Source organism: Aspergillus affinis, assembly GCF_023601865.1.
Source record: "Aspergillus affinis strain CMG 70 chromosome Unknown NODE_153_length_74943_cov_92_658323, whole genome shotgun sequence".
In the NCBI taxonomy this organism is placed as follows: Eukaryota; Fungi; Ascomycota; class Eurotiomycetes; order Eurotiales; family Aspergillaceae; genus Aspergillus; species Aspergillus affinis.
Window position 1 is genome coordinate 16622 of NW_026515934.1, and position 24270 is coordinate 40891.

General features: G+C 49.7%; 11 protein-coding genes across 11 annotated transcripts; 7 read left to right on the forward strand and 4 right to left on the reverse strand.

The window, feature by feature from the left end:
- Nucleotides 1-1210: 1210 nt before the first annotated feature.
- Nucleotides 1211-2034, forward strand: KD926_002503 (alpha/beta hydrolase; the record flags this gene model as incomplete). The annotated part of the gene is made up of 2 exons (XM_053094189.1): nt 1211-1621; nt 1696-2034. The coding sequence occupies 2 exons, from the start codon at nt 1211-1213 to the stop codon at nt 2032-2034; spliced, it is 750 nt and encodes a 249-aa protein (XP_052951005.1).
- Nucleotides 2035-2110: 76 nt separating this feature from the next.
- Nucleotides 2111-3494, reverse strand: KD926_002504 (uncharacterized protein; the record flags this gene model as incomplete). The annotated part of the gene is made up of 5 exons (XM_053094190.1): nt 2111-2427; nt 2480-2884; nt 2951-3094; nt 3144-3264; nt 3321-3494. 5 exons carry the CDS (start codon nt 3492-3494, stop codon nt 2111-2113), a joined length of 1161 nt encoding a protein of 386 aa, XP_052951006.1.
- A 272-nt stretch (nt 3495-3766) lies between these two features.
- On the reverse strand, nt 3767-4850 carry KD926_002505 (class I SAM-dependent methyltransferase; the record flags this gene model as incomplete). Its single annotated transcript, XM_053094191.1, has 5 exons — nt 3767-4040; nt 4111-4240; nt 4298-4545; nt 4610-4726; nt 4789-4850. 5 exons carry the CDS (start codon nt 4848-4850, stop codon nt 3767-3769), a joined length of 831 nt encoding a protein of 276 aa, XP_052951007.1.
- Nucleotides 4851-6711: 1861 nt separating this feature from the next.
- KD926_002506 (uncharacterized protein) lies at nt 6712-8069 on the forward strand (the record flags this gene model as incomplete). The annotated part of the gene is made up of 6 exons (XM_053094192.1): nt 6712-6888; nt 6950-6986; nt 7047-7114; nt 7169-7542; nt 7596-7660; nt 7717-8069. 6 exons carry the CDS (start codon nt 6712-6714, stop codon nt 8067-8069), a joined length of 1074 nt encoding a protein of 357 aa, XP_052951008.1.
- A 520-nt stretch (nt 8070-8589) lies between these two features.
- On the forward strand, nt 8590-10322 carry KD926_002507 (acetyl-CoA synthetase-like protein; the record flags this gene model as incomplete). Its single annotated transcript, XM_053094193.1, has 2 exons — nt 8590-8901; nt 8970-10322. 2 exons carry the CDS (start codon nt 8590-8592, stop codon nt 10320-10322), a joined length of 1665 nt encoding a protein of 554 aa, XP_052951009.1.
- Nucleotides 10323-10837: 515 nt separating this feature from the next.
- Nucleotides 10838-11587, reverse strand: KD926_002508 (uncharacterized protein; the record flags this gene model as incomplete). Its single annotated transcript, XM_053094195.1, has 2 exons — nt 10838-11229; nt 11356-11587. The coding sequence occupies 2 exons, from the start codon at nt 11585-11587 to the stop codon at nt 10838-10840; spliced, it is 624 nt and encodes a 207-aa protein (XP_052951010.1).
- A 558-nt stretch (nt 11588-12145) lies between these two features.
- Nucleotides 12146-14113, forward strand: KD926_002509 (cytochrome P450; the record flags this gene model as incomplete). The annotated part of the gene is made up of 7 exons (XM_053094196.1): nt 12146-12539; nt 12597-12779; nt 12842-13176; nt 13227-13348; nt 13412-13583; nt 13760-13856; nt 13911-14113. The coding sequence occupies 7 exons, from the start codon at nt 12146-12148 to the stop codon at nt 14111-14113; spliced, it is 1506 nt and encodes a 501-aa protein (XP_052951011.1).
- A 294-nt stretch (nt 14114-14407) lies between these two features.
- Nucleotides 14408-15481, forward strand: KD926_002510 (uncharacterized protein; the record flags this gene model as incomplete). The annotated part of the gene is made up of 1 exon (XM_053094197.1): nt 14408-15481. The coding sequence occupies one exon, from the start codon at nt 14408-14410 to the stop codon at nt 15479-15481; it is 1074 nt and encodes a 357-aa protein (XP_052951012.1).
- A 336-nt stretch (nt 15482-15817) lies between these two features.
- On the forward strand, nt 15818-18335 carry KD926_002511 (uncharacterized protein; the record flags this gene model as incomplete). Its single annotated transcript, XM_053094198.1, has 9 exons — nt 15818-16121; nt 16171-16199; nt 16253-16509; nt 16581-16862; nt 16911-17250; nt 17301-17455; nt 17505-17668; nt 17824-17963; nt 18015-18335. 9 exons carry the CDS (start codon nt 15818-15820, stop codon nt 18333-18335), a joined length of 1992 nt encoding a protein of 663 aa, XP_052951013.1.
- A 2993-nt stretch (nt 18336-21328) lies between these two features.
- Nucleotides 21329-22193, forward strand: KD926_002512 (uncharacterized protein; the record flags this gene model as incomplete). Its single annotated transcript, XM_053094199.1, has 2 exons — nt 21329-21616; nt 21693-22193. 2 exons carry the CDS (start codon nt 21329-21331, stop codon nt 22191-22193), a joined length of 789 nt encoding a protein of 262 aa, XP_052951014.1.
- Nucleotides 22194-22666: 473 nt separating this feature from the next.
- Nucleotides 22667-24196, reverse strand: KD926_002513 (TauD/TfdA dioxygenase family protein; the record flags this gene model as incomplete). Its single annotated transcript, XM_053094200.1, has 4 exons — nt 22667-22835; nt 22893-23437; nt 23492-23946; nt 24109-24196. The coding sequence occupies 4 exons, from the start codon at nt 24194-24196 to the stop codon at nt 22667-22669; spliced, it is 1257 nt and encodes a 418-aa protein (XP_052951015.1).
- Nucleotides 24197-24270: the final 74 nt, after the last annotated feature.

Below are 24270 nucleotides of genomic sequence, written 5' to 3' on the forward strand. Positions count from 1 at the left end.
CCTCAAAACTCTGGCCCTTGGAAAGTACACGTTCATACACGATTGTCAACTTATGACTTCAAGTCCCACTCCAAGTTCGAGAGCAACATGGGATATGCTTCATACGGAAGACGCTGACATGATTACCTGAGGGCATTCGAGGAAAGATTCACACATTTGCAGCATTTTCGACTCGGTTATTCCAGAAGCCGGGAGGAGAAAGATGCACAACCATTCGAGAGAGAGACAGACAGAGATTGGCTTTCATAATATCTACCAGGTGTTTTGTGACGGGCGCTCAGGAGGCCCGTATATGGACAGAATGATTCGTAGAGACAACAGTGGAGATATGGAGTACGAAAACGATGATAGATATCTTGACGAGAGTAAGGGGGATATATCCGCTCTGAAAATTTTGATGGCTAAGCTTGGACAGCGTATGCAATTGGACGATCATGGCCGTAAATATTGCCTGCCCATTTCGTAGAATTATTTCGGCTATGCGGCATGATTTTCTAATTATTTATAAGCGCCACTACCCCATCACTGTGACGGTCTACAAAGGAGCTTAGTAAAAGACAGGTTTGTTTATGACTCGTAGTCAAGGAATTTTCCCATGGGGAGGAAAGGCTATCTAGGAGGGAGGATCCAGGGCCTCTATATACTGCCTGCAGGGCATCGAGGAACATTCCTGGATGCCTACCGGAGGGTCCCTTGATCCTATACTAACTAACAGTAACCGGAACCGGAATGTTCCTCCGTACCGGGAAGCTCCCTGGCTTCAGGAGGTGACAATCACTACGCCGCTTCATTCAGCTCAACATTCAATCTAAGTTAATAGAGCAATATGTAGTCATTTGATATCTAACAAGTCAGTTCTATCACGGGGTTAATCGTGTATATTTATCTCTGGCATCAACTCTCTACCTCTTCTGACTTCATTGTGAGCACCGTGGTCAGTGTTTCAAATTAGTCTTGCCCCGATCAGCCCCTCAAGTTCCCTTCTCCCAGTGTCTCCTGCACTAAATTAGCGTGACTGCGTTCATACAACTAGTATACTAGCGGTATCGCTAAAATGAGGCCCTGTTACCCCATCCCAGTCAACAAAGAAAGGGAGAAATTGCATTTAATCTAAGCCCCTCGGCGCGGATATAGCCTGTCAATGCTCAGTTTGTCTTTTTTTCCCCTTTTCTCTTTGAAGATCTTACAGATAATCACAATTGCATTGAAAATGGCCGCCAAACCTGTTCTCGTCTTCGCCCCTGGTGCCTGGTACCCGGCCACGGCTTTCAACCCCATTATCGAGAAGCTGAATACCCACGGCTACACCAGCCACACGGTCGCCTTCCCCTCTATCCAGCAGACGCCTGCGGTGGAGGACCTTCGGCCGGACATTGAGACCGTCCGATCCCTCGTCGAGGCGGAGGCCAATGCCGGCAAGGATGTGGTTGTCGTCTCGCACAGCTGGTCGGGATTGCCCGTGAACAGCGCCCTCGACGGCCTCAGCAAGACAGACCGCGAGAAAGAGGGCAAGACAGGTGGCGTTGTCCGGTTGGTGTTCATCTCTGCCTTTATCCCAGACGTGGGCCAGAGCCTGATCGGTGCTTTCGGGGGCACTCCGCCGGATTGGTATATTCGTGACGTAAGTACCCACTTTGCGTATTTATAGATACGCGATTGTAAGGCTGAAGGAGAGTTCACTAAAATGCGCGATAGGAGGAAAATCGAACCGTCTCTGCCAGCGACCCGTTCACTCTCTTCTTTCACGATGTTCCCGACGGTCAGGAATGGGCTAAGACTCTTCGGCCGCATGCCTGGGCGACGAAGAATACGCCTGCCACGAGCGCCGCATATCTTCAGATCCCTGCGTCCTATTTGCTGTGTGAAGAGGATAGGGCGATTCCCTTGTTTGTTCAGGAGTTGATGGTGGAGAGCGCGCGCAACAAGGGGGCTCAAATTGAGACGGAGAAGGTCAAGACTGCGCATACGCCTTGGCTGGTGGTTCCTGACGTGGTTGTGGACTATGTGCGGAGACAGGCCGGGGAAAATCTCTAATAGTGCTAAGCTTTTTGTTTTCTATCTGTATTGACGAGATACTGCTGGTACTTCTTCAGCCAAGCCACCAGATAAACTAAATCAGCACTGCCTCGATGATATAGTCCGAAATTGTCGACGACGGATCCATGGGCTCAACCTTTGTAACCTTCAGTCCAGCTAATTCAAGTAATCTCCGCCACTGAGCCTCGGTGCGTTCCATTCCTCCAAAAGCCATCATGCTGATGTCAATGAAAGATATGTACTGTGATGGGTCTTGGATTGGTATCATCATATCAACTATAATAATTCGCGATGTGGGTGCCATAGCTGAAATCGTATTCTTGAGAATCGTCAGGCACACGGTATCGGACCAATTATGAAGGATATGGCGAAAGAAGTAAATTGCTGCCTCTGTGAACACAGTGTTAATGTGTACTCAGAAAAAAGAGAAAAAATGACATACCTTTTACCGGCTGTGGATCCAAAAAGCTATACGGCATAGCCTCCACTACATCCTGGATTCCAACCCCCTTGACAACATTGGGCAAATCCTGCAGGACAACTCGACCTTCCACTGGAGGGAATAATTCCTGACAGACCTCACGCAACGTAACCCCTTTTCCTCCACCTACATCAACAAATGCGCCTTGAAATCCTGCGGGAATCTCTGACAGCACCTCCTTCAAGAAGGGTTTCAAGCGATGATGTGAAATCTCAGACGAAGCGGCTTGGAATTCTGCAAAGATCCTTCGCTGATCTGGCTGACTTTCTAGCCACTCATACATCGTCTTGTCTGTGCCCTTTGCGTATCCAAATAGGGCCGGCTGATGATCTGCAGGATTCTCGTATTTGATAGACGACAGATACCCTGGAAGTGAGGTCATTGTCATTGCCGTTTCGGCCCTAATTTTATTTTTAGCAATGATTCTGAAACTCGAGATTGGGGCTGCAAACATTCCTCGGACGACGGCCCGGATTTTTGCATTGGTTAGCTTCTTGGAGCGTACGCTGTGAGCGTATGTTTCTGGTTCCGGTTCGACAAATATCCCCAGTGATACCAGCGTTCGCAAGATACGGACTATACAGTTAGGTCGCTCACAATATTCGTCAGCGTGGTTTCAACTCACCAAGTAGTAAGGTATCAACTCCGGTTCGACTTGCGAGCCCACTCGCTGTCGTCTCTCCTTTGTCGAACTGATCGAACAGATTGATTTCGAATGCCGTTCGCAAGACCGCGTTTGCTACAGGCTGATATTCCCTATCAGTACTAAATAGTAACATCTCGATCAAGGTTTCTCTCTTACCGCTTTCGCAATGTTCATTAGTTCAGTCTCAGGCGTCTCCAACGCTGCGACGAGCTGACGAGCCGCAGCGAGTAGTCGCCCGTGAGTAGCACCATCAATTGACCCTGCTTTAACAGTCTCTGGGGCTTGTTCCATGCGCAGAGCCAACTGCAGGATTTCTTCTTGTGTTGTCATTTTGGATACGAGGAGGATTTACTTGTAGTTTCAAAATGCTTGAACATTCACCATTAGGATCAGCGCTGGCAGAGGAAGCCAGGGAGCAAACTATTCTTAACTCTCCGGCCCCCAGCCTTGCGTATCAGAGGTCTTGTTTCTGACTCGCTCCTTCCCCCAAAGTGGATGAAATGAGGCTTCCTATCATGACTCTATCTGACTCGGTAACTAATCCATTTAAATACCAGATTTGTGTTACATTCGATCAAATTACCATACCTTACTCTAGTGTATTACGCGGCTTTCCTTCCGATTGTGACTTCGAGCGTGAAATTAAACGCCGCCCCGTTACGCCCTTCCTCGGCCGCTTGTGCAATTAAATTGCGATACTGCGGTCCGACGGCGTCCTGCGTGCTGTTATCCATGCCCAGATAGCTGTACTCCTCGTTGGAATTTAATTGCAGCTGGCTCCAATATAACCTGCTGTGAGGCGCAATCGGATAGAAGTCTTTTCGGACGTCAATTAAGCCTTGTTCGCTGAAAGTATCGTGAAGTCGTGGGACCCAGCTGGAAATCACATCAGTCTTCGGTATTAGCCAAGGCACTATGGGTGGGGAATGGGCAGTGTCGAGCGTACCGGCCCAGTCCGGTATTCACCATCATGTCCCGCATTTTTTCCATCGCTGGGCTAGGCACATCCGGTGCGATGGTTTCGACCGTCCATGAATCGAGGTTATGGTCTGCCCATTGAATCCAGCCGCCCGGTTCTTTGCGTAGAGTTCTCAGTATCCACACGTTGTAGGCATGGAAATGAACAGACTAACTTAGCATTTTAACCAGGTTCCTCAACACAGGTACGGGATCATCGTCTCGAATGACCACGAGAAACAGTCGCAGGTGAATAATATCATAGACTCCATGAAGATCATCAGGTAGAGACTGGTAAAGGTCAAGATACCGAAGAGAGGTATTCTTGGGAAGCCACTGCGCTTGGGGACACTGATCGAAGGAGACATCGAAGCCGTCGATTTCGGCGGCGGGATATTCTCGACTGATGTCTGTCATCCATATTCTAACTCGTTAGTACCGGATGCAAGAGCGGAGATGAACGACTAGGTTGTTTAATTAAACCATACCCAGTTCCCGTTCCTATATCTGCAATCCGCACATCTTTGCCCTTGTTCGGCACGGGAATTGCTGGATGCAGGTTCGAACCGACGGCGTCTTTCCAGAGGTAGTGTTGTGCATTTAATCTAGAGAGATTGTCAGCTACCGTGCGAGATATATTCAATTGGCTCAGTGCAATGAGAACTACCGCATCGACGACATATAGTTTCGTCGTAAAGTGTATCCATCTTCCGGAGGAGGTGTCGACATAGTGAATGTTTTCAAACTTTAATTTGCTCTGACTTGCTGACAGCTACAATGAAACTCCTGTGTTCTCTCGCGACGGTCACACTTAAATAGAAAAAAAAGGTGTCAGATATTATTACACTCGGGGCACGTAGATCAACAACGGCGATACTGGTGGGAAAGCTTCGCCAACACATATCCTCTGCCCCGATTCACCGGCATACTAGCTTTGGGGCCAGCCGTTAAGCACCCTACGTGATCGAGATTTACATCACATCTTCTTGATACAATTGGACCTGCACTGCCATACTAATGATCCGTCTTTCACACATTGGTCCGGAAGAAATCGTATTTCTTACGGTATCCGCATTGCACCTGGCACCAGTCATTTCTCTGGAGCCGCCAACGAGTTGTGGAGATCAATCCCAAAGATCACACACGGTGATGTGTCACTTCACAAGAAGCGGCTATCGCTCGATCCTGACAACCCATTGATATGATAGAAGCACGAGCGATACATTCAGATACGCGACTATGTGTTGTAACGGAATTACACTAGATCCTATCCCTGCGTATATTACCATACTACCCCAATCATGTCGAGACTTGCCACTCTACTTAGAGAATGTGCCGGTTCAGAGTCTAGACGGCTCTGGCTCTGAAACCAGTTGCCTGGTCTAAAATAGCGCTGTTCCCCACTACGCCGGCCCCGAAAAGATCAGTTAAATACTTCTTGGAGCTCCCGGGGTTTATTGATCCTTACGACGATAGCGGAGGCCGGAGCGAGATTGATTCTACTCCAAATAGACTGGCGATCTATTATTTTCAACACAACCAAAATTTGTGAAACTATTGAAAACCTTGTCATTGCTGTAATGCACCTTCCATGAAAAAAAGATATGGTCACTGTCGCCACTCGTGGTCCTTTGTCCATTGGGCACTTCAGTGGTGATAACGCTTGGGATGCCCTAAGACGCGCTAAGGCTGCTAGTCTCCTGCAACGTCAGAATTTAGTTCCCCGTCTAGACACAGTCATGGACTTCCCAGAGTTATTAAGACTGCGCTGGCAAAATGTTTGGGAAACGGGTTACGGAGGACTTGATTAGGCAATCCATGAATCAATATTCAGGATCCCCCTGAAGCCTGCAGAGTACTGTACAGCAGCCACAACAGCTAGCTCCCTCCCGGTGGTTTCTAATACAGGTCCCTCGACCTCGATTCTCTCCAGGTGCATTCAAATTCCGCCACTACCCACTGGGATAGGCTAGATTTCACCTATGAGTGCACGTGAAAATATAGTATTCGCCAATGTCTTCCCTGCCTGGTCCTAGACCTACCAGACCTGCGGCGTAGTTGTATCGGCGGCCTGTCCGTCCAGTCTCACGATCCCAGCAAGGAACAAGATTATCGGATTTCAGCTGAAATTGCGCATAGGGCCACCGGCCAAGATTCTTTAGCTCTGCATCTCGTGGAAAGCAGTGTGACACGGCCCATCGGTTGATTGGTGAGTATCAGACGCTAAACCGAGGTTGCATTTTGCCGCTCTCATGGGCCACGAGTTCCCTGTTCCCCCGATGGCTTGGATTCTATCTGGATTTAGACACGGTCGCTACTTACCCTCCGGCTTTCTCAAACGAGGGGGGTTGGACATCATGTAGCATGATTTGGGGTCTGACATTATTGCCATCCATGGAAACTTTACTCTATTAGCCGCAATGCAGCAGGTATCCGCCAACCCTATTTGGCCTGCCAATAATCCGCCCCAGCCGTGATCCCCTGAACGGTAAATAAAAACAAGTGGTGTTGCCGTCAGCTCATTGAATATGTACTCGGCCTCCTAGACACTGGATTTTGTCTCCCGTTTCTAGATGTGAGCCAGGCAACCATGGCTTCCACACCTACTGCCGGCGTTGACCTCACTGAGAGTCAGCAAGGCAAGACGCGGGGTATTCTCATCCCCTTTGCGGCCTTGGCTGTAATGGCGTTAGTCTTGCGGTTCTGGTCTCGGGGTCTGATGAAGATGCGATTTGGGCTAGACGATTACCTATGTGTCGTCGGCTTGGTGAGATCTGACTCGTGCGGTTAGAGAGGGTTCGTGATTGACTGACCATGGAAAACGATAGATTTTCACGCTTGGATGCTTTGCTCTATCTATGATCAGTATGTGATAGTGACCAACTTCTATATCACTGCGCCACTAACAATTGCCTTCTTCCTCAGTGGTTCAGCTGGGTTCTGGACTGCATGTTGAGATCGTACCCCTCGAAAACGTTCCAAAGTACCTCCAGGTTTGACTCAATCACGCTAGCTATCCGAGATATACGCTCATGTTTGCTTACTAGTGCCTCTACTCTTACCAATTGATCTACGCCACGTCTATCCTGTTCATCAAGACATCGATTCTCGCCTACTACAAACGGATATTCTCTGTGCGACAGTTCCGAGTAGCCGTATATGTTATCGGAGCAGTGGTCTTTGCGTGGTGGATTGCGGTGGTGTTGATCTCCATTTTCTCCTGCAAGCCTATCCATGGATTTTGGGATAAGGCTATCAACCCCAAGTGCGTCAGCACAAAGAGGTTCTACATTGGAAATGCGGTCCCCAACATCGTAACCGATGTCCTTATCCTTGCCATGCCCATTCGAATGGTCTGGGCTTTGCAGACCACCAGGCCGCAGAAGGTCTCGTTGTCATTCATTTTCTTGTTGGGATCATTGTACGAGTTCTTTTCTTATATAGCCGCCGGCACCGCTGACCTGTCACCTCTAGCGTCGTCATATGTAGCTGCGTCCGGCTCTACGAGCAATTCAGGGTCGACGAACCTGATTTCACCTGTATGCGTCTCACCCCACATTTCCAGTCTAAGATATCCCCACTCACGTTCTTCCAGGGGCTATGAACGGCACCGTGATCTGGACCTCCCTTGAGGTCTCTCTCGGAGTTATATCGGCCTGCCTACCGACCATGCGCCCTCTTTTGCGATGGGCCCTCCACAAGCTCAACCTCTCCGCCGGCGCCACCAGTGCCTCAGCGGTCTCGGAATCCTACCGGGCTTACGGACCCAAGCGAGGTTTCGAAACCCTTCCTTCTGGTGGCCACCGGTATCTGCCAAGCCTCGAAACGGGCGTGTCCTGCGAGACCGGCGAGACGGATCGAAATGAGATTCCGTTAGGAAAGATATGGGTAAAGAACGACGTTCAAGTGGGGAGTCAGCCTGTGGGGCGATCCATAACCGATCCCTGAACGGGCTTGAGATAGGGGGATTCTCCGAAGGGATGGTGCCATAGAAGGATAGTTTGGGGCCGGCTGTATGACTAGTTACTGAGTACATGTTGTCTAAGCTGTATGTTCATGATAGACCAATAATATATATTTTTTGCGGGCAATGGCGTTCCTGATATCACATCATCCCTTTAGCCACGTCTTCCTTCGGATCGACGCATGGGAATGCAGAGGCATTAGGGTTCTTGCATCCTGTGACTGTCCGCCCCCACGCCGGGACCACCCCGGCACGTATCGTTTCAGTGTGTTACCCGCGATATATGTACAGTACCTTACCCGAACAGATAGTCGTATGTATTGCACAGTACAGTACAATATATACAACACAGGCGTTCCATCACATTGAGCGCCAAACAGTTGGCAAGCGTCTATACTGGTGGACCTTAATGCCGATGTCGGTTTTCGAGGTCTCTTCCAGATAGTAATTATTCTATAGCTTCTTCTCTCTGCCTCGTAGATCCCCAATTCAACATAGCCTAACATGAAGCCTTCAGTCGCAGAACACTTCCAACACTCTTGCCGCACTACTCCCATACCAGCACTCCTCGATGAGCTCGCTGATCTACACCCGCACCAGCCTCTGGTGTCAATCCCATGCGATAGCCATGATGTGAGTGCGGGATACCGTGACGTCTCCTATGGTGAGTTCGCGCGTGCCGTGAATCGCGCCGCCTGGTGGATCGTCGAGACCCTCGGTTCGCGAAGCTCGAGCTTTGAGGCATTGCATTATGTTGCGCCGCAGGACCTGTCATACATGGTGTTAGCAGTGGCGGCTGTGAAGACAGGATATATTGTTTGTTTACTGTCCCCGTCCCTCTGGGTTGAGCTGTCTCGGCAATCCAGACTAACATGCAATAACAGACTTTAACATGTCATCCGGCAGCAGGCTTGGACACACATATATCTCTTATCGAGAAGACGAACTGTCAATATCTTCTGCATCCTGCTCCCGGATTTCCTAAGGCGAAATCCATTCTTTCTGCCCAGCCACACATGAAACCTATCATGGCGCCAACTCTCGACTTCTGGCTGTCAGACTCAGACGTCCCTGTCCTGGTATACCCCTACAACAGGACCCTAGGTGAAGTGCTCCAAACTCCCTTTGCAGCAATCCACACCTCAGCGACCACCGGGACCGCCAAGCCCATCTTCATGACACATGCCACAATGAATCAACAAGCTCTCATGTATTTATGCGCCGAAGACCCGGGATCGGTGAATTTCCGGCACTGGCGAGACCAGCGTGTCGCGTATCTTGCGCCCATGACCATCGCAGCGAGCTTCTACACGCTTCTGGGCATTAACCTAGTTTACAATCTCACCGTTGTTCTACCGATTTCCAGCGTCGGGCCCGTCACAGCAGACGTCCTCGACGGCACCATCCAACACGGCGACGTCCGATCCGTGATCGTGAGTCCGAAATACCTCCGCGAGACATGCGCCAACCCGTCCTACCTCAACCGTCTCCGCGACCTCTCGCATCTCGTCGTCGTCGGCGCCCCATGTCCACTAGACATCGGGCCTGTCCTTAGCCGATACGTCCCCATCACCTACGTCTACGGGTCCTCAGAAGCCAATGTCTTCCCCATCCACGTCACCTCCGATCCCGAGGACTGGGCATATCTGAAATTCGACGAAGTAGCACCGTTTGAATTCCGGCCCGTGGGACACGGTCTTCACGAGCTGGTCATTCTAAGAGACGAGAAAAATATAGGACAGAGTGCCTTTTACATGTTTCCCGCTATGCACGAGTATCCGATGAAGGATCTCTTTCGAAGACATCCGGATCCGCGGAAGGCGGGTTTATGGCGGTATTGTGGCCGGACGGACGATTGGACGGAGTCGGATAGTGTAGGGCATTTCATTCCTCGAGATATGGAGGTTGTTTTGGAGTCATGTGCGGCTATCAAGGGGGCGGTTGTCTGCGAGGAGAGGGGTGGTGGGATGCCAGTGTTGGTGGAGCTGGAAGATCGGGTTCTTCAGGATGGGGAGGGGGTGGGCAGTCAGGAAAAAAGGGAGACATGGCTGACTGAGATATCTGGGTGGATAGAGCAGGCGAACGCTTTCTCGCCGGTCAAGGGGTGCACCTTGAGGAATGGGGTCATCTTCGTCAGTCCCGACAGACCGCTGCCGAGGGGGGTGAAGGGCTATCCGCAGCGAAGTGCTTCGAAGAGTCTATATAGAAGAGAGATCGAGGAAGCTTATGCCAGCTGAGCACTGAAGATAGGAATTAAATAGAATGGACATTGTGAGCATGCTATGTACCTTGATCCTAGAAATGACATACATTCATGGGGATAACGGTGCCCCCCTGCATTCCATCCCCTTAGTCTCGATTTCGGCCGCTTTATACACCTTTTCATGCGTTTGTTCCGCTAGAAGCGACGATAAACTCGATTCTTGCAGAGCTTGATTCTCTTCGCGTTGATGATTCAATTGGTAGAGGTTCATAGGCGTTTTTCTGAGGTAAAACGAATGATTTGAAGATAAAGTCGAAGGTGGTGTAGGTGTTGAAACGCACAATTTGAGGTTTCAAATGACCCTTTGTGGTTTGTACGGAAAAAGGCCTGTTGAAGCGAAAGATTTCTTTTTATTCGCTGTAGAGAAGGCCCGTGGGTGGACGATTTTATAATGCGATATAAAAGCCTTCTTATCGATCGATTGAATGCCTCCCTGTACCGCCGCATTGATCCTCTGGCCGTAGAGCTTCTTTAGAGGTGCAAAACACACTACATCAAGAGGTTGAAGTTTATGAAATGAACGCGGAGGCATGTAGAGAGGAATGATGCTTGTTTCTTGCAAAATTGATCGAATTCAATTGTTGAATGGGATCCGTGGCCATCGAGGATTAAAAGGCGATATTGGCCGATCGTTTTGGAAGCCGTATATTCGTCAAAGAATTGAAGCCATTCAAAACCGAGTTTATCAGTAGTCCAACCGTTCTCGCTCACGCTGACCCGCCAGTCATTCGGAATAGCTTCAAACCACTTCTCTTGATGAAGCTTTCCGGCGAAGATGATCTGCGGCGGTAGAACGTATCCTGCTGCACTGATCGTGACGATTGAAGTGACCCATTCGCGATTACCGGGTTGAATCGCTCGAGCATTCGATTCTCGCGATTCTGCGCCGCATACGACCCTTGCAGTTGAAGCAACGCCCATTTGAAAACCCGTCTCATCCATATTATAAGCATCCTATTCAAGAATCCCATATTTTTGTATGGTATTCTGCACTAATTCGAACCAACGCATTATAAGTTTGGGGTCTTCGCATTTCGCTCGTTGATAATCGTAACGTTTTGAGTATTTTGACTTGATTTCAGCCTCGTGGCGGTTGATGAAGCGGCGGACCCAGCGCTCACTGATAAAAGCAAGTTCGGAGGATTCAGGCGATTCGAATGGCTTCAAGTTGGCCCGAAGGAGGCATTCTGCGAGATAACGGACCTTTGCAATAGTAAGAGGGTGTCCACGAGAGTCCATATCAAGGATCTTTCGCTTCAATACTGATTCCTCGTTGTTGGAAAGCTTGCGATTATTCGCTTCCCTTTCGTTGCGAGATTTGACTCCATTCAATTCAACCGATCTTTCAAGGTGCTTATCTTGACATCCAAGGCCTTTATTAAAGGCCTAACTTGCATGCTCTAAACGCTCATCTCGAGATAAGGCCTCCATAGCGATTTTTGCAGTGTTGAAATGCGTTGTTTGAATAAAACGTTGAAGTTTAAGATAAGTGGCGAGGTGCCGCGCCGGCCCGTTGTCACGCCGCTTCGTTGTCCGGTTACCTACGTTACTGGACAAAATCTGATTAGTTATTTTATAGACGTGTGGATCACCAGGGTACATATTGCCAAGCCTACCCCTCAATAGCATGTAACATTATTGAGGATTTCTTCTTTCTCAGATTCACCACTTGAACCAAAACCTTTGATTCAAACAAAAAACCAAGTTGTCTTAACAATTTTCGATCAGCGCGGAGGCAACCCAGCACCGGACCATCCATAGCACATACCTAACTTCCAGTGGCTTGCCAGGGTGTTTATGCCTTCCTATACCCCCTCCCTGGTGGGAGCAGCCACCGGCATTGGCACCCATGTCCTCCTTTATCGACATGGGGAGTGGGACGAAAAGGCACCGTCGATTCTATTCACCTATGTGCTGTTGACTATATTCGCTTTCGCACCCAAGTGGGGCGAAGGATTCGGGCTTTCCCTGCCGTGCCAGTGGGTCGGTTACACTGTTTTCTGGCATATCCTGGGAGTATATGCGAGCATGTTATTCTATCGCGTTTTCCTGCATCGACTGAAACATTTCCCGGGCCCTTTTTTTGCCAAGATATCGAACCTCTATGCCACACTTCTCGCTGGCAAGAAGATGCAATTTTATACAGAGACAGAAAAGCTACATAAGAGGTTCGGTGACTACGTGCGACTAGGTATATAGTTTTTCTTGGTTGTGATTGCCGTGCTCAATTTTGCTAACTGAGCATAAGGCCCAACGGAACTTTCTATTACAGACCCGGAAGCTATCGTTGCTCTTCATGGCCCGCAGACACCGGTCTCCAAGGGACCGTGGTATGGGATTTTTGGGGATCGAATTTCCTTGCAGCTTGAGCGAGACAAAAAAATACATGCACGTCGTAAGAAAGTATGGGACAGAGGATTGAATGATAAATGTAAGAACCCTCATTTTCTATTCCCCTTCGAGTTCCTAATTCACCTGGATTTTGGTTTCCAGCTCTGCGCCTTTACGAATCCCGCGTTGTCAAATATGCCAATCAATTGGTCGATGTCATTGAACAGCACGTTGACACCAGTATCGATATGGCCAAGTGGTGCAATTATTACGCGTTTGATGTGATGGGGGATCTCTCCTTTGGCAAGTCGTTCGGTATGCTGCTAAACAGCGGGGATACCTTCTTCTTGAACTCACTTCACGCTACTATGAAAAGTGTAGGGCTCCTAGGGCACCTAGTATGGTTGTTCCCGTTCTTTGTGTCAACTCCCATACTCAATAGAGAAAATTTGAGATTCTGGGCTGGGGTTGATGCGAAGGTTAAAGATCGAATGGATGTAAGTAAAACCATAGCTGTCATAACGGCTTCCCGTTAACAGTATCACAGAATGAGCCAGAGAGCCCTGATGTATTCTCATGGTTACTGGAAAGCTATCGGAATGGTCCCAAGACCAAGCAGGATACTCTCAACCTTCGTACTGATGCCTTCTTAATCGTTGTGGCTGGAAGGTACGAGGAACTTCATCTACAAAAGAAATTTCAGAAATGAAGTGATTAATTGATTACTTTCAGTGACACCACGGCCGCTACCTTGACAAACATCTTCTTTCACCTTGCGACGGAGCCAGACTTAAAGAAACAGCTACAATTCGACCTGGATAAGCTAGAAGATTTCTCGCATCAGAATCTAACGCAATTAGATCTCCTCGATGCTGTCATTAACGAGACCCTGAGGCTGCATCCGGTACTGCCATCAGGCACGCAACGCCAAACTCCCCCCGAGGGACTGAAAATTGGCGATACCTATATACCGGGGAATGTCAATGTGCAGATCCCACATCACATTGTGTTCAGAGGCAAGACTTCTTTTCCGGGCAGCTGTTCATGTTCTATTCTTATTGATTGAAATTTCCAGATGAGCGCAACTTTGAGCGTCCCACAGAGTTTCTTCCCAGCCGTTGGACCACTGAGCTGCAGTTGGTCAAGAATAGATCCGTTTTCATACCTTTTAACTCTGGTATATTCCCTCGATCGGAGATTTCGAACATTTACTGACGTTGAGCCTCCATAGGGGCATACTCATGTGTCGGAAAGCGACTCGCTCTTATGGAGCTGCGATGTGTCACGGCTCAATTGTTGAGCCGGTACGATGTTAGCCTGGCTCCCGGGCAGAGCAAAGAGGCATTCCTGGAGGGGGCGCACGATTATTTCACCTTGACGACTGCTCCACTGCAGCTGATGTGGCGGCGGCGAGAGGGAAATCGGACATGGTAACTGTTTATTCACGGAAATGTGCGAGGATCTCTGCCAAGATGGGACCACTGCTAATAGTATAGATAGAATCCTTCGCGGAGATAAGCACGGCGATAGGGCGGGAAAGTCTCCGATCGGAGGAACTGAACTCCTTTAACTAAGTAACTCTCCGTTAGTTAGTTCACTAGTAAACTGTGGTAAATATACTCCTGTCAAGTATATAAAGAGTACAACATTCAAGTCTATATCTCTCCCATAACAATCAATCTTCTTTCCTATAAACACGCAATTGATTTAATCCCACCCATCCTAACAATGTCCACCCCAACGCAAAGCATCGTCATCGCCGGCGCCAGCGACGTCGCCAAATACCTAATTGAAGAACTCATTGCCTCGAACCCTTCCAATCCTCCCCAAATAGGAGTTCTGACTCGCTCACTATCTAACCGACCATGGTTCACATCCAACCCTCACATCTCGCTCCATGTCACCGATTACTCGGCTCCGTCTATTCAATCCATCTTGAACCAAACCCAAGCTACTGCCCTCTTCTCGTTCCTCCACTCCAATGACCCAGCATTCTACAATACCGCACACGAGGCCATGTTGACGGCCTGTCGGAACAGCGAAACTTGCAAGCGCTTCGTCCCCTCCGACTATGGTGGCGATATTGATCGTTTCCCCGGTCTTCCGAGATTCTATGACTCCACCCATCGCGTGTTTCGCGAAACGATCGCTGACGAGAAAGATGTGGAATGGACGTTTGTCAACGGTGGCTGGTTCATGGACTACATTGTCCAGGGCAACAAAGTCGATCCGACTGTTGTTCCTTATAAACCGGCTACTCGGAGACCCACGGAAGTTGCGAAACCGGCCACGCTGCCGAGGGAACTTGATACATCTAAAGTCCGATCGTATATGAAGCCCCTTCCTAGCGTGTGGCCCCTCGATCTCGATACCTTCACAGCAACGAGACTAGGAACAGGTGAAGAGCCGATTGGATGGACGTCCGCTCGGGACGTTGCTCGTGCTCTGGTTAAGCTTCGAAATGCGCCACAGGGAAGCTGGGAGAAGCACATCTATGTGGTTGGACAGATTGGGACGTGGAATGAAGCGATCCGAATCGCAGAGGAGTTCTATGGAAGGAAGTTCGAGGTGAAGGAGAAGACTAAGGAGAGTATCCTCGAAACGCTGCGCAATGAGGAAACCCTGGGGCCGGCTGAGCGGGGGGTTGCGTATATGGATGAATGGAATGTCAAGGGTGCGAGTGCTGTTCCGATGGATAGGGTTCAAGAGCAGAGGAAACGATTTTTCTCGGACGTGCAGTTTCGAGGGCTCCGAGAGTTATTGGAAGATGCGTTCTCGGAAGAATCAGAGCAAATGGTTTGATTGCCTTTTCGTTTGTGAGCGCAAGGATAAGGGAAATGTGGCATTTCTGGCGTTTGACACATAACTTATATGATTTATCATATCTAGCCTACGATTGTGGGCCTCGCAAATGCGTAATGTACAAATACCAAACAATAAGCAAAGCTCAGCTGAAAGGTGAGTTGGGCCAATAATTTTGGCACTAGTGGCAACCTTATGTCGGACTAAACGTAGCGTTTTCTCACCTATCAGTAAACACCAGAACGTCTTAAATGCTCCCTCGTATCCTGAAGAGCGTCAATACCAGGCTTCAAAATCTTCATCTAATTCTACTGCCCGTCCTCGTCCCATCCTAACATGTCAATTCTACCTAGTTTCCGTTTCCAGTACTCCAGGCTTCCTGATCCAGCTGCGCCTCGACCGCCTCGCTACTTCAATATCCTGCCTTATCGAGAATCCACTCTCGGCGATGAGCATTACGGCGTCGAGCATGATAAGGTTGCGGAGTTCGCGCAACTCCGAAGCAAGAATAGGTCTGGAGCTCTCGATCAACCCGCCATAACCAAGCAAGACCATCTTCTCAAATGGGGCATGCCGGAGCTTTCGCCTGAAGATTTACACCTTCTTGCGCCGTTTCTAGATCTCTTGCTAGGTCTGGATGGTTGGTTCCTCGTTTTCAAACTCTCATTGAGAGATGCTAATTAGCTTAGACGCGATTGGTGTCCTCGATTATGAGGCTGTAAGTGTCAACGTCACCTCTCTGGAGCATGACAAGCTAATCAATTTACCCAGCAAGAGAAAATCTTCGATGACCTGCTACTTTCGATCCTCAGCTTCTGGAAACTGGACACGACTCCCAATAATTGCTCGGATGGAAATGGCAAGTTAGCCGAGATGTTCCTAAACCCCGTTATCAAAAGCCGGCCGGATCTCAAGGAACCGTTTCTCAAAGCACTGATGGCTGCCATCATTGCTCAACCAGTGAGGCCAGATATTGGGATGACGTTTGAAAGATTTAAAAGGGTCCGAATGGACAGGGCTGGGGCGAAGTGGGTTCCTTTCTCTTTCTCATCACGCGGGGTCGAGTTAATCATGGGTATAATCGTCGAATTCACTGTAGGATCGGATTTGATATAGCTATGCTCTTCCATGGTTACCGTATCCCCGACGAAGAGCGAAGCTCCATCTCCCAGCTCTTGGAGTACGGATACCTCAGCACGGCGCTCTCCAATGACTACTACGGCTTTGAGAGGGAGTATCACAGCCATGTGGCGAATGGAACCGTCCATCATATCCATAACGCGGTTGCACTTCTCATGAGAAATTATGGTTACGAGGAAGACAAGGCGAAGGAAATCGTGAAGGCTGAAACCTTAGCCGCCGAGAAGAAGCTAATAGACGGGTATAAGTAGTGGGAAGATTCCCCTGAGCCTAAATCGGAGAACCTCAGTTCATACATGGGACTGTTTATTCTCTCGATCGGTGGCAGTAACTTTTGGCAGGCGCAGTCAGAGGGTTACCATGTTGACGAACCAATGCATTCGAAGGAATCTCGAGCTCGAATGATCGCTAAACCGGCTGGACCGTTGTTGAGGTTGAACGGATACGCACCTCCAGCTGCCCTTGTTGAATCCAACGAGTATCTATCGCTAGATGGGGATTCTTGCACGTGTCCGTGGTCGCAGCACGCGCAGAATCAGCAGCGTGATGAGGGCAATGAAAACGGCAATATTCAGGCGACAGCCAGCTATGATATCCTTGCACCATTCCGAAAATCTGACGCCGAAGATGTATGTCTCCCACAGTTTCCCCTCTACCGGCCTAACACTGATGGCTCCAGAATTGTACAAACCCCTACATCTACACGAAATCTCTTCCCGGGAAGAACACTCTCGCGAAGTTTCTTCAAACTCTGAGGCCATGGTTTCTAATATCCGACACCTCTCTTGCCGTGATCAAGGAGATCATGACAATGCTTTTCACCTCTTCGCTCATGTAGGTTTACCCTGGATCCCTACCATGCAGAAAGCTAAATCTCGGACAGGCTCGACGATATCGAGGACGGCTCTCATCTACGGCGGGGTTTGCCAGCTGCACACGTAAAATATGGACTCAGTCAGACTGTCAACTCGGCGACGTATCTGTTCGGGACGGCGACGGCTTTGGTAGAAAGGAATTTGCGGCCTGGATGTCTGAGCGTTATATTAAGTGAGTATTTTTCTTCATGGTATGGGTCGTTCTGCTAATTTTTCCAGATGAGCTTGAGATTCTCACCTTAGGCCAAGGCATGGACCTAAACTAGACATTTCACAGGAGTTGCCCAACGGTCAGCGAATATCTAGTCATGATAGACCACAAAACAGGCGGGTTCTTCCGTTTGGCATTGCAGCTCATGCAGATTGATGCTGGAGCTCAGTCCAATGATAACCTCAGGCATCTGATCACACTGATAGGAAGGTACTATCAAATTCGCGATGACTATCAGAATCTAGCGTCGGAAGAGGTATGATATCACCACCTGGTCCCAGCATAGTCAGTACTAACAGCCGATCAGTATACCGCCAAGAAAGGATTCTGCGATGATCTGTCAGAGGGGAAGTTCTCCTTCCCGCTCATCCACCTGCTGCAGCAGAGCTCGAATGCAGGGGTTCTTCGTCGATTGCCCATCTTTGGCAAGGAGGGACAACGGGACGAGGTCACAGAAGAGACTAAGCTGTTCATCCTCGAGGAGATGAAGACGGCGGGGAGCCTTGGGCACACGCTTGATGTTCTCAACCAACTCTTTGATTCCATCTTGGCCACCCTCGACACCGTGGAGGCCGAGATGGGAACGAATAAGAAACTCCGCTGCTTGATTCTCCTGTTGAAGTTGTGATCGACCGTATGACGCTGGCCATGCAGATAGGTATGTGACGGGTAACATGTAGGGCTCAACCCCGGCCATCCCTGCAAGGCCTGCATGGAGACAATTCCGTGTTTCCACGGTACTAGTGGGATCCATCTAATTCGAAGAATCCTATCATGTTGCCACCAAAACAAATCACCATACTGCTAGTGCTATGGTAAAAAGTACTTACACCGTATAACCTCTTATCTACCTCCATATACGGAGAAGTTACCTAGTCCCATCCCTCCACCCCTCCACCCCCTATTCCCACCCCCCTAAAGGCCCGAAAGGATTGTGCGGGGTTGCCAAGCATCCGGGGTATCCTGCAGTGTGACATTCTTGCACCGCCCATTGGTTCTATACGAGCGGGGTTGCCAGTCAATCTGCAAGCCACCTCGTTGACAGCCAATCGTCCCCCACCACCAGGCCCGATGGATACGTACCACTCTGGATGGGGAGGACGGCCGCCACGGTGGATCTGGGGTAAAGTCCCTCCGTGGTTTAGTGTCTACGAGAAGCTTCACAGTGGGGTTGGAAGTCCTGGACCCGGTAGCAGGAAGTAAATAAGCGATTTGGGAGAGATATCTTTTAATATCGACGATCGAAAAGTGGTGATATCAGCCCATAACGGCGTCTCCGCTCTGTATGGATCCCTGGACCTTATTGTCGACAGTTAAGGAGACGGGTGATGCCACTGACGCAGGAGATGTGGCCTGATGGACGCAGGTTGGTTTGACGTTGATTGGGTTTGAAAGGGAACATCCCTGTTTCTTTGTATTTCATTTACATCCATGATGAGGTCACGAGTCTCACTCACCCCTGACTTCGCCCGCTTCCCCTCCTCCCCTGCTTATTTCTCTCGATCTGGTCGATACTACATCATTTCGATTCGCCAGTTACAGTATCTTCACAGTGGTAAAATTTGAAATAAACACGAAAAATAAAAACATGATCAAAACTCCGTTTCTCCCGGCCATCCTGTGGCTTGAATGTGAATCTGAATGTGAATCTGATTCATCCGTCCAAAATAAAACCAAACCTCTCCCCCCCAAGTCATAAGTCCGTGTGCAGTAAACAAAGGAAAATACGAGGCGTCCGTCTAGGAATCATCCCTCCGCTATATCATCTCCGTCCTATCTGGAGATATCCGTCACCCTTATCGATAAACCTATCTGAGTCGACGCATATAGTGTAGTGTAAGGTATACTGCGCCCGCGGTGGTATAGGCGGCCCCTCCTGCAGTGAGCCACACGGGACGGTGTGCCATGATCGAGCCTTGAATGATCTGTGCCCTGCGTCGAGACTTGTCTTTTTCCCCTCCTCGTTAGATCGAACGGACAGACTGGGAAGGATACAGGAGTCCTACCTGTCTTGAAGATTCGGTTTCTCAAAGTCGACAGTTGTTGTCTCCCGTATTGGCCTACAGAGGATCCCAGGGTAGACAGGCTCTGTAGGGCTTGTGGTGCAGACATGTTTGCGGATGGTAGAGATCACAGAAGTTCAGAGTCAAGTAGATTCAGTAATATGATGATGATGATGAGTATCACGATAGCAATACTCTCGATAATTGAAGACAAGACCTCCTGAAGGTGACACCAGCAGACCAGGGTTTATATACCATCTGGATGCGGGGTAGTCACGAGACATAGCGCTGCGAGGTATCAAATGAATGAATGAAACGAGCTGTACAGCGCCAGACTCGACGGTTGGCTCGACTCGACTGGACGAGGTCATGATTGGAGGTGGCGTGTTGTGGTTGTCAGGTTCTGCTGCAGAATCGGTCTGGAGCTGGGGTACAGCGCCAGCGATTGGATGCGTCTCTGCGAATAGACTTCCTTCCTTTCGTCAAATCCAGCAGCCTGATGGGTGAGATGGTCGGGCTGGATTCGGATCGTCGGCGGATGGCGTTGTCACTGCTTAGTCTCCTGTATGGGACTTTCCCTCCCTCCTTTGTCTGACATGGCGGTGCTCGTTGGCTCGTTGCGTGGTGATCTTGAGCGTCGGCCGGTCGGTCGACAGGTCGTCGAGTAACGCGCCCTGGCATGATCGACCATTCTGTCTTTCTTGACCATCTGAGTATACAGTCGTGGGTTTTTCGACGATCAATTACGTAGGACGTTATATGGAACTTGCCACAATTTCATCTTGGGGCCTTGCAATCTAGGTTGAACGTAGAGTTCAGAATATGTCTTATATCGCAGTGTATCCTTGTTTCCTTCGAAAGTAACCAAGCCAGCTTCGCTGAATCGGACCAGTTATTACTCCTAACGCATTTTGATCTGGGGCAAGAACTTTTGCCATTTTGGTTCTTATGTGTCTATGATCATTCTGCGATTAGGGCTCACTTTTCCTATTGGGCCTGATTCTTACGGGGGAGGACGGAACAAAGTAGATGCCTCCCAGTAATTCTCCTGCATCAATAAAACCTTAAGGAGTTTTGTCTTCCTCATAATATCGACCGAAGTTCACGTCTTGTCAAGGATTCAGGCTAAAGTCATATATTAATATCAATGTCAACAGTACTGCCCTTCATATTAACTTCCATTGCTATTACAGCCAAATATTTGGAGTACTTTGTACTTGAAAGGCCGTCTCTCGCTTTTTAAGTAAGCCCAAAGATATTCAAATGTTTTAATTGTCCAAATTGTATCTATTTTCAGTTGGCATGGTTCCAAAATCTCTTTGGTAGGCATCTGGAGTCCGTCGGGATTTATATATCATTTCACACGGCAAAACCAAGCGATAACATCATGCCTCCAAAACATAATCAAACAAGCTGTTAAGGACTACTATTCTAATGACAGCTCTTGAAATCTGAATCACTATCTACGCAAAGAAAATCAACCCATCTTGGCCTAGAAGATCCCTGTTTTTGTTTTGTTCTCCTGCTAGACACGTGCCACCCCTGACTAAGCGGAACGAGGTCAGCTGACGTCAATGATCGTGAATTCTTTGCAAAGCCTCGCGTCGAACTTCGAAAGATGGCCACCCCGTCAAATGGGAGAACCCACGCCAAACTTGCTGGTACTGCCGACTATGACGACGTGCAGTTCTGGGATCACAAGTTTGCGACCGGCCGAGATGTCGGTGAATGGCTAAATCCGGGCGAGTCGCTCGTCGACGCCGTGGTGTCCGACCTGGAGAGCCGGTCGTCTTTCGCGGTTGACGTGACGCCTCGCGTGTTACATTTGGGACCGGGGATATCACAGCTCGGGGTCAAACTTCGGGACGCCTTCACGGAGCGTCGTTGGCTGGGTAATGGCATTGTGGTGCGCGCATTCCCCCCGTCTTCCCCTTTTTGCAACTGAACAGCCTCACTAACACGAATGTCTCCGTGTCGTACAGAACGTCGACTTTTCCGCCGAAGCAGTCCGCCTGGGCCTCGAGAGAGAGAGCAAGGAGGATGTGTCGTGCGCTATGCACTGGCTACGCGCAGACCTGCGGTCGTGGGACGACATGTCGCGTCTTTCTCCCCTCGGACCGTTCGATATCATCCTAGAAAAAAGCACCAGTGATGCGATTGCGACCGGCCCATCGCCTCATTTCTCGCCGGACACAGCCCCGGCCGATATCTGTCCGACCGTCCGGCGCATTATAGAGCATAACGGCGAGACGATAATGTCCCCGGTCGAGCTGCTGGGATTGCATCTGGTGCCGTTAACGCGTCCGGGTGCTACGTGGGCTACGCTGTCTTATTCGACGATGCGCTTCGATAATTTGGGGCATTTGGCGGACTATTGGGACCTGGTGTCTCGTACGCCGGTGAAGGCGCCGCAGGGCGAGACTTCGGCGTTCGTGCACACGCCAGAGGTGTTTCATTGGATATACATACTGCGACGCAAGTAGATTCCTTCGATTTCTGGTTGCAATAACAACTTGATATGCCTAGAGAAATTCATTCGGATACCTAAAATCCCGGCACCGTCGACTTTTAGGTCGAACATCGCACGGAGTACGACAGGGAGAGGTCGACCATTATCTTTGCTTAGAGCACTATCTACCGTGCCACACTGATCGTGCGGACCATTGTCCCAGAATGCCTTCCGAAATCGGCTCGCAACATTCCGAGTAATGGGCTGCGATCGGTCACATATCTTTGATATCTACTAAATTCCAGACTTAGTAGTCGAAAGCATGGGACTAAGTCGTTTGCTCGTCTGATTCTTGGCTACGTGCAGTGCTAATCATCCAGTCTCTTTGGATTTGAGCTGAATTGCCCATTCTTTGACTACGATGGTCACTCAAAGAGCAGTGGATCAGGCAAGTGAAGATAAGATGGACGAGTGTCATATTCACGTAAAAACAGTGTTCATGAGCGATCATTGCTTAGCCAATTCCTCTATCTCGTCCTTGCCCAGCAGGCCTAGCCCTTCTCGGCGAGTTGGCGCATTAGGATCAAAGAATGGCTTCTCAGCCAGGGACGTCACTCTTGTTCCATGCCTTGGCTCTGAGCCTTCGTAATCCCAGCTGGCATTATGGATCGTGATTCTGTACTCTGTCAATACCGTGGATACGGCCGCATTGATAGGGTCAACATAGACTAACCTGTTATCCCAAAGAGCACTGGTCCTTGGACTCCAGCGGAACCGGACTTGGATGTCGACATTCTTTTCGTACACATCATAAAGATATCCCAGAATGACATCGCTCTCCGCTTTATCCAAGCCGACAATCCGATCGGTCATGGCCCGGTTAACCCAGAGAGCCTTCCAGCCGGTCGTCGGATGAACGCGAACAAGCGGATGCTCTCGCTCTACGTATTTGGGCCCTGCCTCGGGGTTACTGCGGTCCAGGTAAGGATGCGCAGACCGGTAGATAGCAGTCCGTCCGTCGATGATCTTGCGGAAGGCCGGGGACAGTTTCTCGTATGCAGCGTACCCGCTGGCCCAGAGGGTGTCTCCGCCGACGGTGGGGATGGTGTCATTGTGCAAATGGGTGACCCCGGCGGGTTGGCGCTCATGAACCAGATCTGTGTGCCAGCGAGAAGCGCCTCCAGGGCGACGGAAGCCCGGCGCCACACCCTCGCTGGCCATGAGGGCTGGCCAGAGGACGCTAACGCCGGGAACCCCGGGTACTTGCGGGACTTGAGGCTGTGCGGATTGTTCAATGCAAGGAACTTGAATGGGACAGAGCAATCGACTTACGTGCACCTCGACCTCTCCAAACCATTCGCCCAGATCCTTCTGCTGTTGGGGAGAGATGTCTTGGTCTCGGAAGAAGACCACGCTCCGCTCGGCGATCAGTAGACCTAGTTCGTCATTTTGCTTGTCGGTAAGGTCCTTGAGCTGGAGGCCGACAATCTCTGTTCCAATATGCCTTGTTAGATGGATCACCTCCTTGGCTGCCGAGAGCAAGGCCTTCTTTTCGGGATCAGCTCGAGAACCCGGATCCACATGTTCGCGGTCTTCGTTGCGGATATTGTAGACGTCGTCCAGGTAGAGCGGACGAGAAGGGCGATACGGATAGCCAGCAGAGAGATCAACCCCAGACTTTTCCAGACGTTCTCGAGCCGCCGAAGGTAGAGCTAGAGTATCCTTCCGGGGCGGCGCGACGTCGACAATGCGTGGGTCAATAGGAGCTGGGGCCATGGCTAGGTTCTCTATTAACGAAGATATCAGAAATGACTATCGAAGAACGGGTCTAACCAGTCTCACTACATTACGGTCCAAGCTTCATCATCTCCACTTTATATTCTCCATCATCTTCTATCCAATGCTCGAATTGTGATTTCTAATGATTGCAGCACTGGGAATGAACGCACCTCCTCTTTCACGGCTTCCGATGCAGGATTCGATCACATCATCACCACCCCCCATTGCGCCTTGAGCCTCCCACTCCTGGAGCTTCATTGCCTCGCACAACCACAATTGACTCTGATATGCTCAACAACCCCTCAATCCCCTCCGTCTACCTCTTATCTCCG